The sequence below is a fragment of the Pipra filicauda genome, unplaced genomic scaffold, assembly GCF_003945595.2.
Source record: "Pipra filicauda isolate LSUMZ 115617 unplaced genomic scaffold, ASM394559v2 scaffold36_size6622888_pilon, whole genome shotgun sequence".
Taxonomy (NCBI): Eukaryota; Metazoa; Chordata; class Aves; order Passeriformes; family Pipridae; genus Pipra; species Pipra filicauda.
The window spans coordinates 4,860,146-4,873,192 of NW_024104498.1; the positions used below are offsets into that span (position 1 = coordinate 4,860,146).

At 39.2% G+C, this 13,047-nt stretch overlaps 1 protein-coding gene across 3 annotated transcripts in view; it reads left to right on the plus strand.

Annotated features, from left to right (window-relative positions):
• The window catches only part of MAST2 (microtubule associated serine/threonine kinase 2), a 188,986-nt gene that overhangs the window by 120,551 nt on the left and 55,388 nt on the right, over window positions 1-13,047 (plus strand). For all 3 annotated transcript variants that reach the window (XM_039384710.1, XM_027747082.2, XM_027747085.2), the window contains exons 5-6: window positions 3,776-3,867; window positions 10,596-10,671. In XM_039384710.1, the coding sequence (XP_039240644.1) occupies window positions 3,776-3,867; window positions 10,596-10,671 (168 nt within the window). The remainder of the gene's footprint in view (window positions 1-3,775; window positions 3,868-10,595; window positions 10,672-13,047) is intronic.

The following is a 13,047-nucleotide window of genomic DNA, read 5'->3' on the forward strand; positions in this document are numbered from 1 at the left end:
AAATAGTAAAAGCTCTATTTCCGTAGTGATGCAAAGGCATCGTTTCAACTGTTTTGATATAAACTGCGCGTTTTGCTGTGTGTGTTCAGAGTTAAATCCAGTTGCTCCCGTGCTCTCACAGGTTTCTAGGCTCGGGTTTGTCTGTGTGGGTGTGGGACCTCGGGGGCACAGGGGGTGGAGGGGCAGCACCTCCAAATCCCTCTGCTGGTGGAGCTCGACCCTGCAGCTCTGGGCTGTAGAGAAACTCTGCTATTAAAATCATGTTTTGCCTTAGCTGGAAGATCTGGAGGGGATTTGTTCTCTGAAATTATGACGTGGGACCTGAGGAAAAAAAGGTTAACAAGACCCATAGCAAATTGTGAGAGGAAAGGAGGGTCAGGGTAAGGGTCGCCTCTCATTTAATGAAAATAGCAAACCTTTGGCTTATAAACAAATAGTAATACTTAGAGTCTCCCCGGACTGGTTAGGAACCTGATTTTTTTCCTAGTTAAAAAACTCAGATGTATAGCCAACCTTTTCCTCTTCTGCTTTCTCCTATTACTCCTCTTTTCTTATGTAGATTGAATTAATTTTTGAGTGAAAAAACATACAGTGTTTTTTGAGAAATTGCAAACAGAAATAAACAATAATTAATGCAATTTAAAGTATTAACAACATGGTCTCCTCTTTATCATTGGCCTGGTAGCTCAGTTTTGAACCCAGGACTGACTGTCTGGCTAAAATGCATCTTCCAGGAAATAGTTTTTTCTTCATTGGAACTGTTTGAATTTCTTTGACACAAAACCCTGGCTAAAGTCAGCTTTGCTTCTTTCATATTTACCTGTTCTTCTTTAGGAGGTGCTCAAATGGTGTCAACAGTGACTTCCTGGGGGAGAGATTGCCCAGCTGAAGTCACAGAATCACAGAACATGCTGATTTGGAAGGGAGCCACAAGGATCATTGAGTTCAACCCTTAGCCCTGCTCAGGACTGTCCCCAAGAGTCACACCATGAACCTGAGAGTATTGTCCAAACAATTCTTGAACTCTGTGAGGCTTAGGGCTGTGGCCACTTCTCTGGGAGCCTGTTCCAGCACCCAGCCACCTTCTGGGTGAAGAACCTTTCTCTAATATCCAACCTAAACCTCCCCTGACACGACTTCAGGCCATTCCCTTGGGTCCTGTCACTGGTCATCACAGAGAAGAGATCGGTGTCTGCCCTTCCTCTGCATGTTACCTCCTCCCTTCCCCCCCTTGTTTTTATATTTTAGTGACTACCAAACTTTGTCTCTCTTGTTCTGTATTTCCTCAAGGATTTTTGTGTCTATATCCATAGAGCTCTCTTCAACCAGTAGAGTGTATGATTGTATTTGTATATTTTTCTCAACATATAACACGAATCTGAGAAGTTGGGAGTTCTGTTTTGTTTTTAGTCTCTGTGTTTAAGCTTTGCCTTATTGCCAACGCACATAGGTCATAGAAATGGCTAAACAGGCCCAAGTGGTGTTTCCCCTTTGCAGATGAGAGATCCAGGGAAATTGAAAGTTATCCAATTTTGAGGGTGTAAAGAGAATAATGTTTTATTCCCAACTTGGGACTAGCCTTTCACTCCAAACCATTTTCTCCTTTGGGTACATTTGTGTAAACCTGACCTGTTTTAAGGGGTCTCAGCTGTGCTTGTTCTCCAGCCACTTAACCCTTTCTCTTTTGGTTCTTTGTCTTTACAAGGACAGCAGAGAAAATGGGTTTGTAAAACTGTGTTCAATTTGGCAAACACAGGCAAGTAGTTAAAAAGCTTTGAGTTTGGAATAGTTTGCTTTCCCTGTTACGCTGTGGTTTAAAATATACTAAGTTTCCATAGCCAGCTCCAAACGTGGCTGTGGTAAAATGTACTTTAAGAATTCTCTTTAGCAAAGAGAATATGACCATAGAGAATGGAGCTCTATTTTCTCATTGTAGTAGTGTTTTATATTGAGCAAGATCTTAAATTCCTGTGTTACATTTTATAGTAAAATATCCAGGATTTTTTTTATGTTTTGCATAGCAATATATATTATACTAGAACACTCAGGAATTTCATGTTGTGAGAAAGATTTTCTGGTAATATAAACAATGATTATCTGGTATTAATGTTGGAATTGAGTATTCAATCTTTTTTCAGCAGTTACTGGAATAGTGTAACTGAAAACATATTCAAAATATCCATGAACTGAGATTTTAAGCTTCTTAAAATCAGTCTGTTAGTTTTTCCATATGATGTGCACAATGGCAATCAGGTTTTGGATGGACTGTTGTTGAATAATACATGAATGTAAATGGAGATTGTATGGAATCAGTTGGATAATTTTGAGGAATGCTTTAAGTACACTAAAGAGCCTGAATAGCAGTTAATGGTGCTTCAACTTTATTACTGTTTATTATAGTTGGCAGTTCAGTTGTATTTTTTTCTGCATCAAGTTCTCTAGTTTCCTATAGAACAGCAATAAAAAAAGCTTACAAATAATAATAGTCAGATGCACTGTATCCTGTGGCAGCAAAATAGTTTTGCATTAAATTGTAGTTCTTGGCAGTCTGAGTGTGTTTATTGTTGGGCAGCTCCAGCAGATCAGCCAGTGCAGGACAGACCTGGCAGACATCAGCATTTGGGGCTCTACAAGCAAAGAGGCTTTGCCTGTGCCTGGGGAACCCAATTTGGAGCTTCACAGGGCACCCCCAGAGTGGGGCCAGTGAGCTCCTTGGTCAGCTTCTCCTCAGCCTTCCCCACTCCTGGCTATTCTCCCACCCCTGTCAACACCAATGTGATTTTAGTTACCTGTTTTGAGAACTGCTGAAGGAAGCAGAAATGCTTCTGACATCTAGAAAGCAAGCTGGAGGTACAATGAGCAAATGTATGCAGCAATAATATATACAACTTGGTCAGTTGTGAAATTTTGCTGTTTAAACAACAGGAAAAGTGGCAATCACAAAGTGATTTAAACGTCTAGTTGCTCTCGTTCACAGCTCCATGGTTTAAAACTGTTTCTCTTGCCCATTGCAATTCCTTTTATTATCTTTAAAGCTAAATGTTTGCTACTAGCAATCACAAGCTGGGAAGCAAATGGAGGAACACATCCTTCATTTGGCTCAGTTCTGAAACTCCACTGGGAAAAAAGTAGATCTGAACTGCCCCATAAGAAGTGTCATTTTCCTTGCTGGAATAAAGTCACGGCAGTGAGTGGAGTTGATGTGGCAGAGGCGTGTCTGAAACTTGCTTTGCAGAGTTTTCCATCAGTCCTGCCACGTGCATTCACGAAGATTTTTGAATCCTAAGTTTTAAGTTTAGTCAGTAATCCTGCTCATCTGCTGAACTGTGCTGAGACTTTGCTTTGAAATTTTAACTTTGCCCTAAGGAATGTGCTCTGCTTTCTTATAGTAACAGCCAACAATTGTCATGGATTTATTTGCTAGGTTGGATATTGGTAAGAATATCCGAAGCACTCTGGGGTATTGTACATTTTTTTTGCTTTTTGTGAGATTTGTAAAGCTTGAGTTGTGCGTATTCTGTGAATCAGGAATGAATTATCAGCTATCTCCTGTGGCCTTTGCAGCATATGTTTCCAAAGTATTAAAACACCTTGTTGCTGCTTTTGGCCCTGTACATTTTCTTCTTTGCAGGGTCACTACTGAGGTCGAGAGCATAAGGAAACACAGACCTAAATACTGAGGTTCCTCCTTAGCTGAAAGACATTCTGCAGGACCTGCCTTCAGGTGCTGTTGTTCATCTGACCATGCCTTAGTGTTCATCTTTCTTTCTTTCAGCTGTCGGACAAGCAACAGAAAGAGTTTGATTGTAACATCCAGCACGTCTCCGACTCTCCCACGACCACATTCCCCTCTTCATGGGCATGCAGGTAAGTCCCTGGGACTGCTCTGCCCGGGAATCATTAGCAAAAATGTCAGTAGTCATCGTGGTGAGTTTGAACATATTGATACTCAACATCAAATGCTCTTTGGAGAGCATATTCTGACAAGAGTTTTTCACCTTCTCTAACTTGTAAGAGGGTCCTTGTAGTTTCAAGATAAATGTTTTATGTTCCATACTTCCTAGTTTGCTTCCGTATCCGTCCTCCGCTCTTCCTGGGGGATTCAATCCTCTCGCGTCCTGCGAAAGAGCCTGAGATGGAAAACAAAGTAAAATAAAATTAGATAAATACGTTTAAATAAATATCTTGCTTTGAGTCTCTGAGCATGGTTAATTTGTGCCAGTGATTTAACTGCAGTTCTCATGAGAAGGAACATCCTGCTTGTTTCCGTGCGCCTCTGGCAGCTGTGCACTGTGCCATTTTATGGTCTCTATCTGCTCCTTAGAGCAACATGAGATGCTTGGGATTACTTTTTCTATTTTTTTTTTTTTTTTATTTTTAAATTGCTGCCAATTTTGTGATGGCAGCAACTGTGAAATGCTCATTTCAGAGCACATGGGCAGGTGCTTGTTATTCATTGAGGTGAAACGTGCGGAGATGTTCTTTCTATGAAAAAAGAAGGAAAGATTCTTCAGAAAGGGTCACACATGCAGATTCAACAGCTTGCCTGAACAGCATGTTCTCTTGATGTTTTTGTTGCTGAGGGAGGTAGGTGATGTGTGACTGCAATGTTTTTGCTCTTTCAAAATGCCAGAGAAGATGGTTGGGCTGCAGGTATGGCCCTTATGGGCACCAGTGAGTAGCATGAAACAGCTTGGACATTTGTGGCACATCCACAGTGGAGCCTGTCTGGAAGCACATCACTGCTGCCTGCAAGACAAGGAACTGTTGTTTTCATTATAATCAGAGTTTCTTCCTCCTACATGGCAGCGTGTTCTGTAAATGCTTTCTGGAGATGGAAACTAAGGAAATGCTGAGAAAGAACAGCACACTGATAGTAGCTCAGCTAAAAGGAGCCATCTGCTTCTGTTTGCAGAGCTTTGCATCTCGAGAGGTGACATCCAGCCTGTTGAAAGGAAAAAGAAGGCCGAAGTTATTGTTCAGGGATGCCCATGAAAGCCTCATTGACTCTTAAGTTATCGTAAAAATCTGTCACGTTTGCTTGGGATGCTATAAAAAACCCGGTCATGGAAGGCTAGGAATTTGCTTTAATTACATTGGGTTTTTTTTAAAGAACCCATTATTTTCAAATTAAAATGTTAACAAAATCTTTTAGGTGATAGATTAAAATAATTTTCTTTTTGCTTCAGAATCTGAAATAGGATGCAGGGCCAAAAGTTTGTATAGGGCCATCCCCTTTCACCTCAAACTCCCTTGGTTCTGTTGTGTGTAATTATGGTAGTCATAGCTTTGTAAAATTTGATTTCAGCAAGGCATTTTTCATGGAAGAAATTCTCCACATAATTACATTGTACTTCTTACTTTGAGTTAATATATATTTTGTTTTACAAATTCTGAATTAGCTGTACAAGCCTTTAACTGAGAAAAAGAAGTGTCCTGGCTTGGCTGATTGCAATAAGATGTTGATGTGATCGTTGCTCAGAAAACAAATGCAGGATTACTCATAATAGAAACATTTACATTTTCTTTTCTCTTCTGTCCATTTCAAAAGTGAAAAGTTTCTCCAGGTGGTTTTGTTGCTGCTTCAGGCTTTACAAGCTTATAGCTTATTAGATAAATTAAATCTGTTAGATAAAGTATGTGAGTGTCTTCTAAAAAGAAGAGTATCGACTCAGTCGTGTGCCACCTTGCTTTAGCAGTAGTTTTCAAATGTTTCCACTTTTTTGTTCTGATGTTGCATATGGGATTTTAAATTATTAGTTAAAAGGAAATCCTTTGTGACCTCCAAGAGTAGCCAGTAGAGCATAGGAAGGTAAATTAATTGTAATTTGAGTTCTCTACCAGTACTATATTTAGGAGTCTTCCCTGGGAAAAAATAATTTATTCAAGAGACAAAAGTAGATGAAATTTAGAGTAGAGTCACAAATATTTTCTTAAGAAATATCATATATGAGATGTGAATTTGAGAACAGGCTGTGATATTTGTTTAGTATTTGAACAGAATCTATCAATCTGTTTGTTCAGGCACACGCAGTGATGAGTTACTAAGAAACGCTGGAGTCTCTCCCTGGCCTGTTTTGTCTTGAACTTTTGTCCTGTCTTCTTGATGCCCATTCTGAACCTCTTTTACAAATCAAAGGAACATCAACCATGCAGAAAAATCAGGGAGGCTTTCTAAAATGTTTCTCTTCAGAAACCACACTAAAATGAAGTCCTGTATGGCACTAATCCCAGGAGTTATCCCTCTGTGTGTGTACTGTAAAAGTCAGTGGGTGAGATTCAGTTGTCTTTCTGTCAGGTAAGAATGAACCTCCTAAGGAACAGGCAGATGCACGTACTGTCTGAAATAGCATCCCAACAAGATGCCAGGCAATTTCACATCCTAGGACTTTCAGAGGGAAAGTATTACTAAGAGATCTCACCATTTGAGACAGAAGTACATCCAAACAATTTTAACTCTGCCATGAAATCACTTCTGAATCAAGAACACTTAAGTGTGCTAGTTCAGTTTTCAAACTCTATGAAATAGCATTTTCCAAAATGAACCACTACTGTGGCATAGAGAGCTACAGCTTGTCAAGTCAGTGGGTAAGTAACTCTGCTTGTTTAGTCTCCCAGACTTGTAGTTCCAAGTTTTAGGGATAGAAGTTTGAAAATTTTGCCTTTATTCTAAATTCTTTTTCTTTCGAAATGAGAGTGGGGAAAAAGGTACACACATGTATTCCTTAGGTTTGTTTGTATTTCTTTGAATCCATTTTTTAAAATCTGAAAATTACAAAGAGGTTACACCGTGAGGTTGATAACTAAGTTACCATTAGGTGATATTTTAAATTGGAAAGCTTAAAATCAAAGTATTAACATTACTTTTATAATTTAGTAGTAAAGAGATAGGTTCTTACAGCTGGTAAACTGAAGTTCAGGCTATTTTAAAATTTACTTTCCATAGCTGTAAGGTTGCTTGCTGGCTTCCAGTGGAGACACTTGTCACTGCTGGGACCTTTGCCATCTGTAAGGGCAGGCGGAGGGAGCTGGCTGCAGGCAGCACTGTGCTGCTGAATTGAATGATTCCAGTCTTACACTGCAAGTTCAGTCCCACCTTCTGGCAGAAAAATGGCTATTACTGAGGTCCCTATTTATTTATTAGAGTGGGCAGAGTATGTAACATACCACTCTAGATCCTGCCCTGGTTGTCAAAGCTTCTTTTCTTCTGCGTGTCATGTGTGTGATCCTCAGATGGTGTGAGAGCGCCGTGGCATTCACTGATTGTGAGGCCAGTGGTACACAGGGTGCTTTAAATTTTTTGATCATTTTGAGATTTGTGTGTGCTGGAAGGCAGCTAATTCTGTAGCATGCAATATGACCTTTCGCTGCTTGCATTAATATTCAACAAGTAATATTTGTGTATGCTACATAGAAGACCACGAAAACTTTTTTGTATTTATTTATTTGTGTGATTCTCAGGAGCAGGTTTTACAACATGGAGCCATGTTGTGACTTTTTGGACTCATAACCTATCTGGTGAATGTCATGTTTGTAGGTGATAGCTGACACTTTCATGTATCTATTGCCCATAAGGTCTGGTTTTGTATTTTGAGGGTAGTGGATATAGAAATGCTTTGGTTGCATCCTTCTTCCTGTGTCCAGAAGATGTAAAGGTTCCTGCCTGAATTATTGGCGTTTGTGTAACTGTGTTGATTTACCTAATGGGCAATCATTCTGTGTAACAGCCTCCCTTGAGACAGAGTCATTTCAGGTTCAATAGTAGCCAACTATAACCCTTGAGCAACAGGAGAATCTACCTTTGCTACAGAATAAATAGGGTTTCGATCAGCCTTGGTGAACGAGACCATTGCACTGAGGCTTCTCTTATTAAAATGCCTTCATCTAGAGCAGATGCAGCAGTACTGGGAAATTTTAGGGAAAGCAGTAATTCCCCTTCTCTCTGTTGTTTTTTTTAAAGCTTCACCCAGACTTGAATTGAGTAGAAAAACTAATTGCTTTTCATTTTAACACTAGAAGCAAATCACAGGGGATCTAATTAAAATTCCAGTGTCTGGAAGGAAATATGCCATATACATCTGAAAAAGTAGTTGCCTAAAAATTAGTAGTATCTCTGTACCACATTGTGCAGGCTCAGAAGAGTTTGAACACCCACATACTTAATTCTGATATTTAAAAACTGTCATTACCCAATTTGCTCAGTTATTCTGAAATTTTATTTTGATCATAATCCAGAAAGTTCACAAAAGATTGATAAAGATATAAAAAGGCAATAACAGTTCATTACTTGTTTATAACAATGTTGGGCAATGAGCTTTTTGTTCAAGAGGATCATCTTGACACAGTAGGGTTCATCATTAGTAAAGCTTGAAAAATGGGAAGGCAAAGGCCAAGGTTCCCACCAAAGCTGACAGCCTTCCTTGCTTCATTAGATCACCTTCATAACCATGGAAAGGCCTCACTCCTGCTGCATTTCCCTGGGATCTAAAATGCTCCTTCAGCCTTCTGCTAGCAAGTAATTGGTGACCCTCACCCTATAGCCATGTGCTGCCACCAGGACGTGTGTGTTCATGCACAACTCAGTTGTTCACTTGGTGGCTGTTGTGGCATCTTCTTAAATCCTTCTTGTAAGCTTGCAGTGCCACCTAGACTGTGACTGCCATACCTCTCTGTCTTCTCTTGGTTCAAAGGCAGCATGATGCTTCTGGGTTTTATTTCCAGTGTGACCATAAGAATTAAAATGAGTACAAGCTTAATAAATGAAGCACCAAAAATTATTTAGTTACCGATTCCTGATCACTCTCTCCCCTGTTCACTTGTGATATACTGGGAATGGGTTAAACAGTATCCAGTTTTGGATGAAGACTTGCATTGTGTTATATTACACTGTGAACTCATTGTTAATCTTAACCAACAATACAGAAGAAAACCAAGCCAAAAGAAAACAAACCTGTTGCTCAAACCCTTTGTTTTTAATTTAGTTTGCTCTTGATGAAGGAGATTGTAGAGTGATCTGGCATTCACTTACCTCTCCAGTTCTCTCGTCACCCCATGACACATGTTAGATCAGCCTGGGGCTGCTTTAATCTCAACCAGCTGCTGCTTTTCCCCTCGTAGACTCGTAGACCAGATGGAGTTTGCTGGCCTGTGCTGTACTGTGGCCATCCTCACACCCCAGAAGGTATCAGCCTGTTCCCCCTCTCCCCGTCCCTCCCTCCCAGCTGTGGGTGCCAGGTGTGCACACCTTGCTCACAGGAGGTTGTGCAGAGATGCTGCTGCAGACTTTGGGGGACCATTTGTATTGCTGAAGTGTGAGGGAATGTTACCTTCAACTGAGCACTGTGCTTGTGTTCTGCTTCTCTCAGTGTAGCAGTTACGTGGATAACTGATTGAAATTAAGGTGATTTAATTAAAAGCTGCAGTATGTTGCTGGATGGGCCCGTAACCTCATAAACAGTGCTGATATGAGGGTCACTTAGTGCTTCTCTTGAAGCAGAGACAAGTCCTTTGCAGATGACTCATGATTGGCTTGACTTTTCTACATAACTTTTACAATAAAACCATTTTATATGGGATCTAAATTTAAAAACATTTATGAGTTATGTACCTTGCAGTGTACTGCTTGTCCGGAATCTATTCCGTTTTCCTGGACTTATTTTAATGTTATCTTATTGTCTGTGCACAAAGAAATTGCTGTTGACATATGTTTACTATGTGTAGTTCCTCTTTTGTCGTATATTAATGATCAGAGAGAGCAAACCACTGAAGAATATGCCTGATAGAAAGTACACTCACTGACCTGAAACATCTAATTCATCCATAACTTTCAAAGGTTCCAGCAGTTAGTTTGTAAATGATCCTGGATTTCAGAAGGGCTTTCTGCAAAATGGTTGCTTTTTACTTTGAAAAAAAATACATTGCAATAAACCTCTTACCACCCATATGCTTACACGTCATATGTCAAAACCCAGAGAAAAAAACTTGTTCCAAGAGAAGATTAAATGTTATTATTTTCCTTACTGTATAATTTCACAGTTACTTTCATTTCATGGTGGAAGTACTATTTCAGAAAAGTGGTAGTTAGGGTGAATACTGGTAGATTTTAGCCCAGTCATCTTACATGTGTATAGTCTTTTTATTATCACGTGCTGTTCTTTTGGTATGTCTTTTTTTTTTCCCTTCAGTCAATTTTACATTCAGCCTTGATGTACATTGTGAAGAAATGTTTTCTTACTATTTATTATTCCTGAAACTGTCATCAGTGTAATTTCTAACTCAGATTTTCCCCTGACAAGTGTTAGGAAGAGCTTGTATATAGAAATTATTACAAAATATTAAAAGACTATGTTATCTATGGATGGTACATTACTTATCTCAAAATAGGAAATAAAACATACACCTTAAATTATTTTAAAAGGAGGAAAATACCCAGAGCATTTCTTTAGCAAACTAATGCTCAAATGCTCAAAGGTTCAAAGCTCCATATTTCCAACTACTTGTGACTAGAAAGTCTTTCTACACAGTGAAAACTCATTCTGCTGTTGCAAATGTGAATGGAATGATTTTGGACTGTTTATTTTGGCTTTCTCAAACAGGTAGCAGCCCTTTGGACAGTCCCAGGAACTTCTCTCCAAATGCACCTGCTCATTTTTCCTTTGTTCCTGCCCGAAGGTAAGGCAGGATCTATTCTCTTTGGACTGGCAAGCACATAGTTTATACACTTTTATTTAGAAATGGCCTATAGGTTAGAAGATATTTTTCATTGAGTTTTACTTTCTCTGATGTAAAAATTTGTGTTTTATTTAGTTTTATATTTTATTTTTTATGGACTACATCTTGGCAGCACCTGGAATGTGCTTCTCAGAGCTAGAAGAAGATAAAATCAAATTAAGTAGTTAATGCTGCCTAGGGAGAAGGCAACATTCTTCCAGAAGAATGACATGTGGGGCATGTGATATGACAAATAATTTAGTCACAGTGATGTTAAAACCAGTCATGATTGGGATAATTGTAACTTAGTTGCAGTCCTAGATGTTGCTCTCACTGGGATGTGTTCAGAGTGTGCTGATCTTCTTTGCTACGTCTGCACAAAGTTGTAAACATACCTGAAATTAGGCACCAACCACTCTGTGTGCCTTCATTCCCTGCCTTCTGACTGGTGCTGACTCTTGAGTTTTCTCTACTGTCTTGGGCATTGGTGTCAAGAGAACATTATTGCTCTAATGAAGGAAATAGCTGATAATTGAAATTGCAAGTCCACAAGAGCCTCTAGAAGAGCAGCACCGAAGACCTGAATGTGAAGCCATCATCTGTCCTGCAGTGAATGCTGGACAGGTGCTGGCCACGCTGTGTATCAAACTGGTGGAAAGAAATCTGATACTCTAGTGATGAATTTCGTGTGGAAAGAATAGAGACAGCTGGGAAAAGCAGGCAAAGGGTGATTTGACTGTTGTATCCCAGCAGGTAGGCAGAAATGGATAATGATACAGAAAGTTAAATTTTGTGAGAAATAAAGAACCAGGAAAATAGAGAAACCCCAAGAAAGGTTTGTGCATAGCAGGTGGATGACTAGACTCAAGTGTGGAGGAGATGTTTTGGATTTGTTGTACCCTGCCTTGGCTGGAAAAAAAGTTAATCTGTGTTAAAATGATCTGAGGATGGGAAACGTGTGATCATCCTTAGAGAAAGTTAAGTTTTCTGAGAATGACAGATTTAGCTTGAGGACTAGTTAAAAAAAACGATAGGTCTCAAAACTTCAAAGGAGAATAAAGGGTTAGGATTTGATGGAATAAGGTTCACCCTTAATCTGAATGGCAGGAAAATCCTGGAGCGTTTCTCCAGTGAGGTGATTCGCTGGAAGACCCGGTGTCCTTGGATACTGTTTGAAATAGACTTTGGTCTTCATGTCTCATGTCAGAAACAACTTTTTAATAGCATGTGAAATGTAAGAAACTGGATATGTATTTTCCTGTTGCCTCAGAGAGAAACATTAGTGTTTTCCCTGCTGGTAAAACAATTCAATGGACTCACAGAATCCACCTTTGTTTTTAAAGAGGTATCTAAGCCTGATCTGGGAGTATTCAGTCAGCTCTGTTGAAGTCCACTGAATTCCTTCCAGTTTTCACAGTATCTGGACTTCTGGACTCTGGTACACAGGAGAAAAGTTGCAGCAGAAACCATTGTCAAAACTTAACATAATGTTTCAACATTATCTTTCAACTTGACACTTCAGGATTATGGTTTCTAAAGGTTCAGACAGCAAATAAATGTTTTAATAATAAAACTCTAAAGAGTTCCCTTTCATACTTTCCCATTTTTTAAATCTAACTTTTAAAGAATGGATGAATAAAGGTTAAGCCTGTCCTATTGAGTACAGTGGTACATTTTACAGTATACATGTTTTTCTCTATACTTTTTTCTGCCAGTGAAAAGAACACTTAAGCACAGCTTGTTTTAGCAACTTGTTTCTATTTTCTACTTGCATTACACCCTGAATAGCTATGCCAGCAGTAACAACAGATACAGATTAGATTATCACATAGGGGTATCAGAATAACTTCTATATGATGGTATTAAGTAATTGCAAGTGTGCTGCCAGACAAATGGATATTTTACAGTACCCTTTTCATTGACATTCAGTGGGTCTTTAGAGATGGCCCTTACCTGATTTCCTGCCACTGCAATCACAGAAATTGTTTGTTGCTGATTTTCTGCCTGTTATTTGTGGTGTAATTTCTTCATTTATTGTTCTGTTTGGACATCATTTGTGATTTCCATTCTTTCATTGAAGCCCTGGGATGAGTTCTTTCTTGAGACAGAGTAGGAAACGTGTTTGAAAACCATGTCTTATTGTAAAACCACTACAATATACTGCTAGATTGTCCTTGGTCTGACTTGTGCTTAATCATAAATCCCTTGTTAGACACCCTTTCAATGATTGTGTCATAGCCACAAAGTTGGCATGTTCGGGAATCCTCCTGTTGGAATAAGTAAATGTATGGTTAACTGTGCTCATATTCACTAAAACTGATCTTGGAGGAATACCAC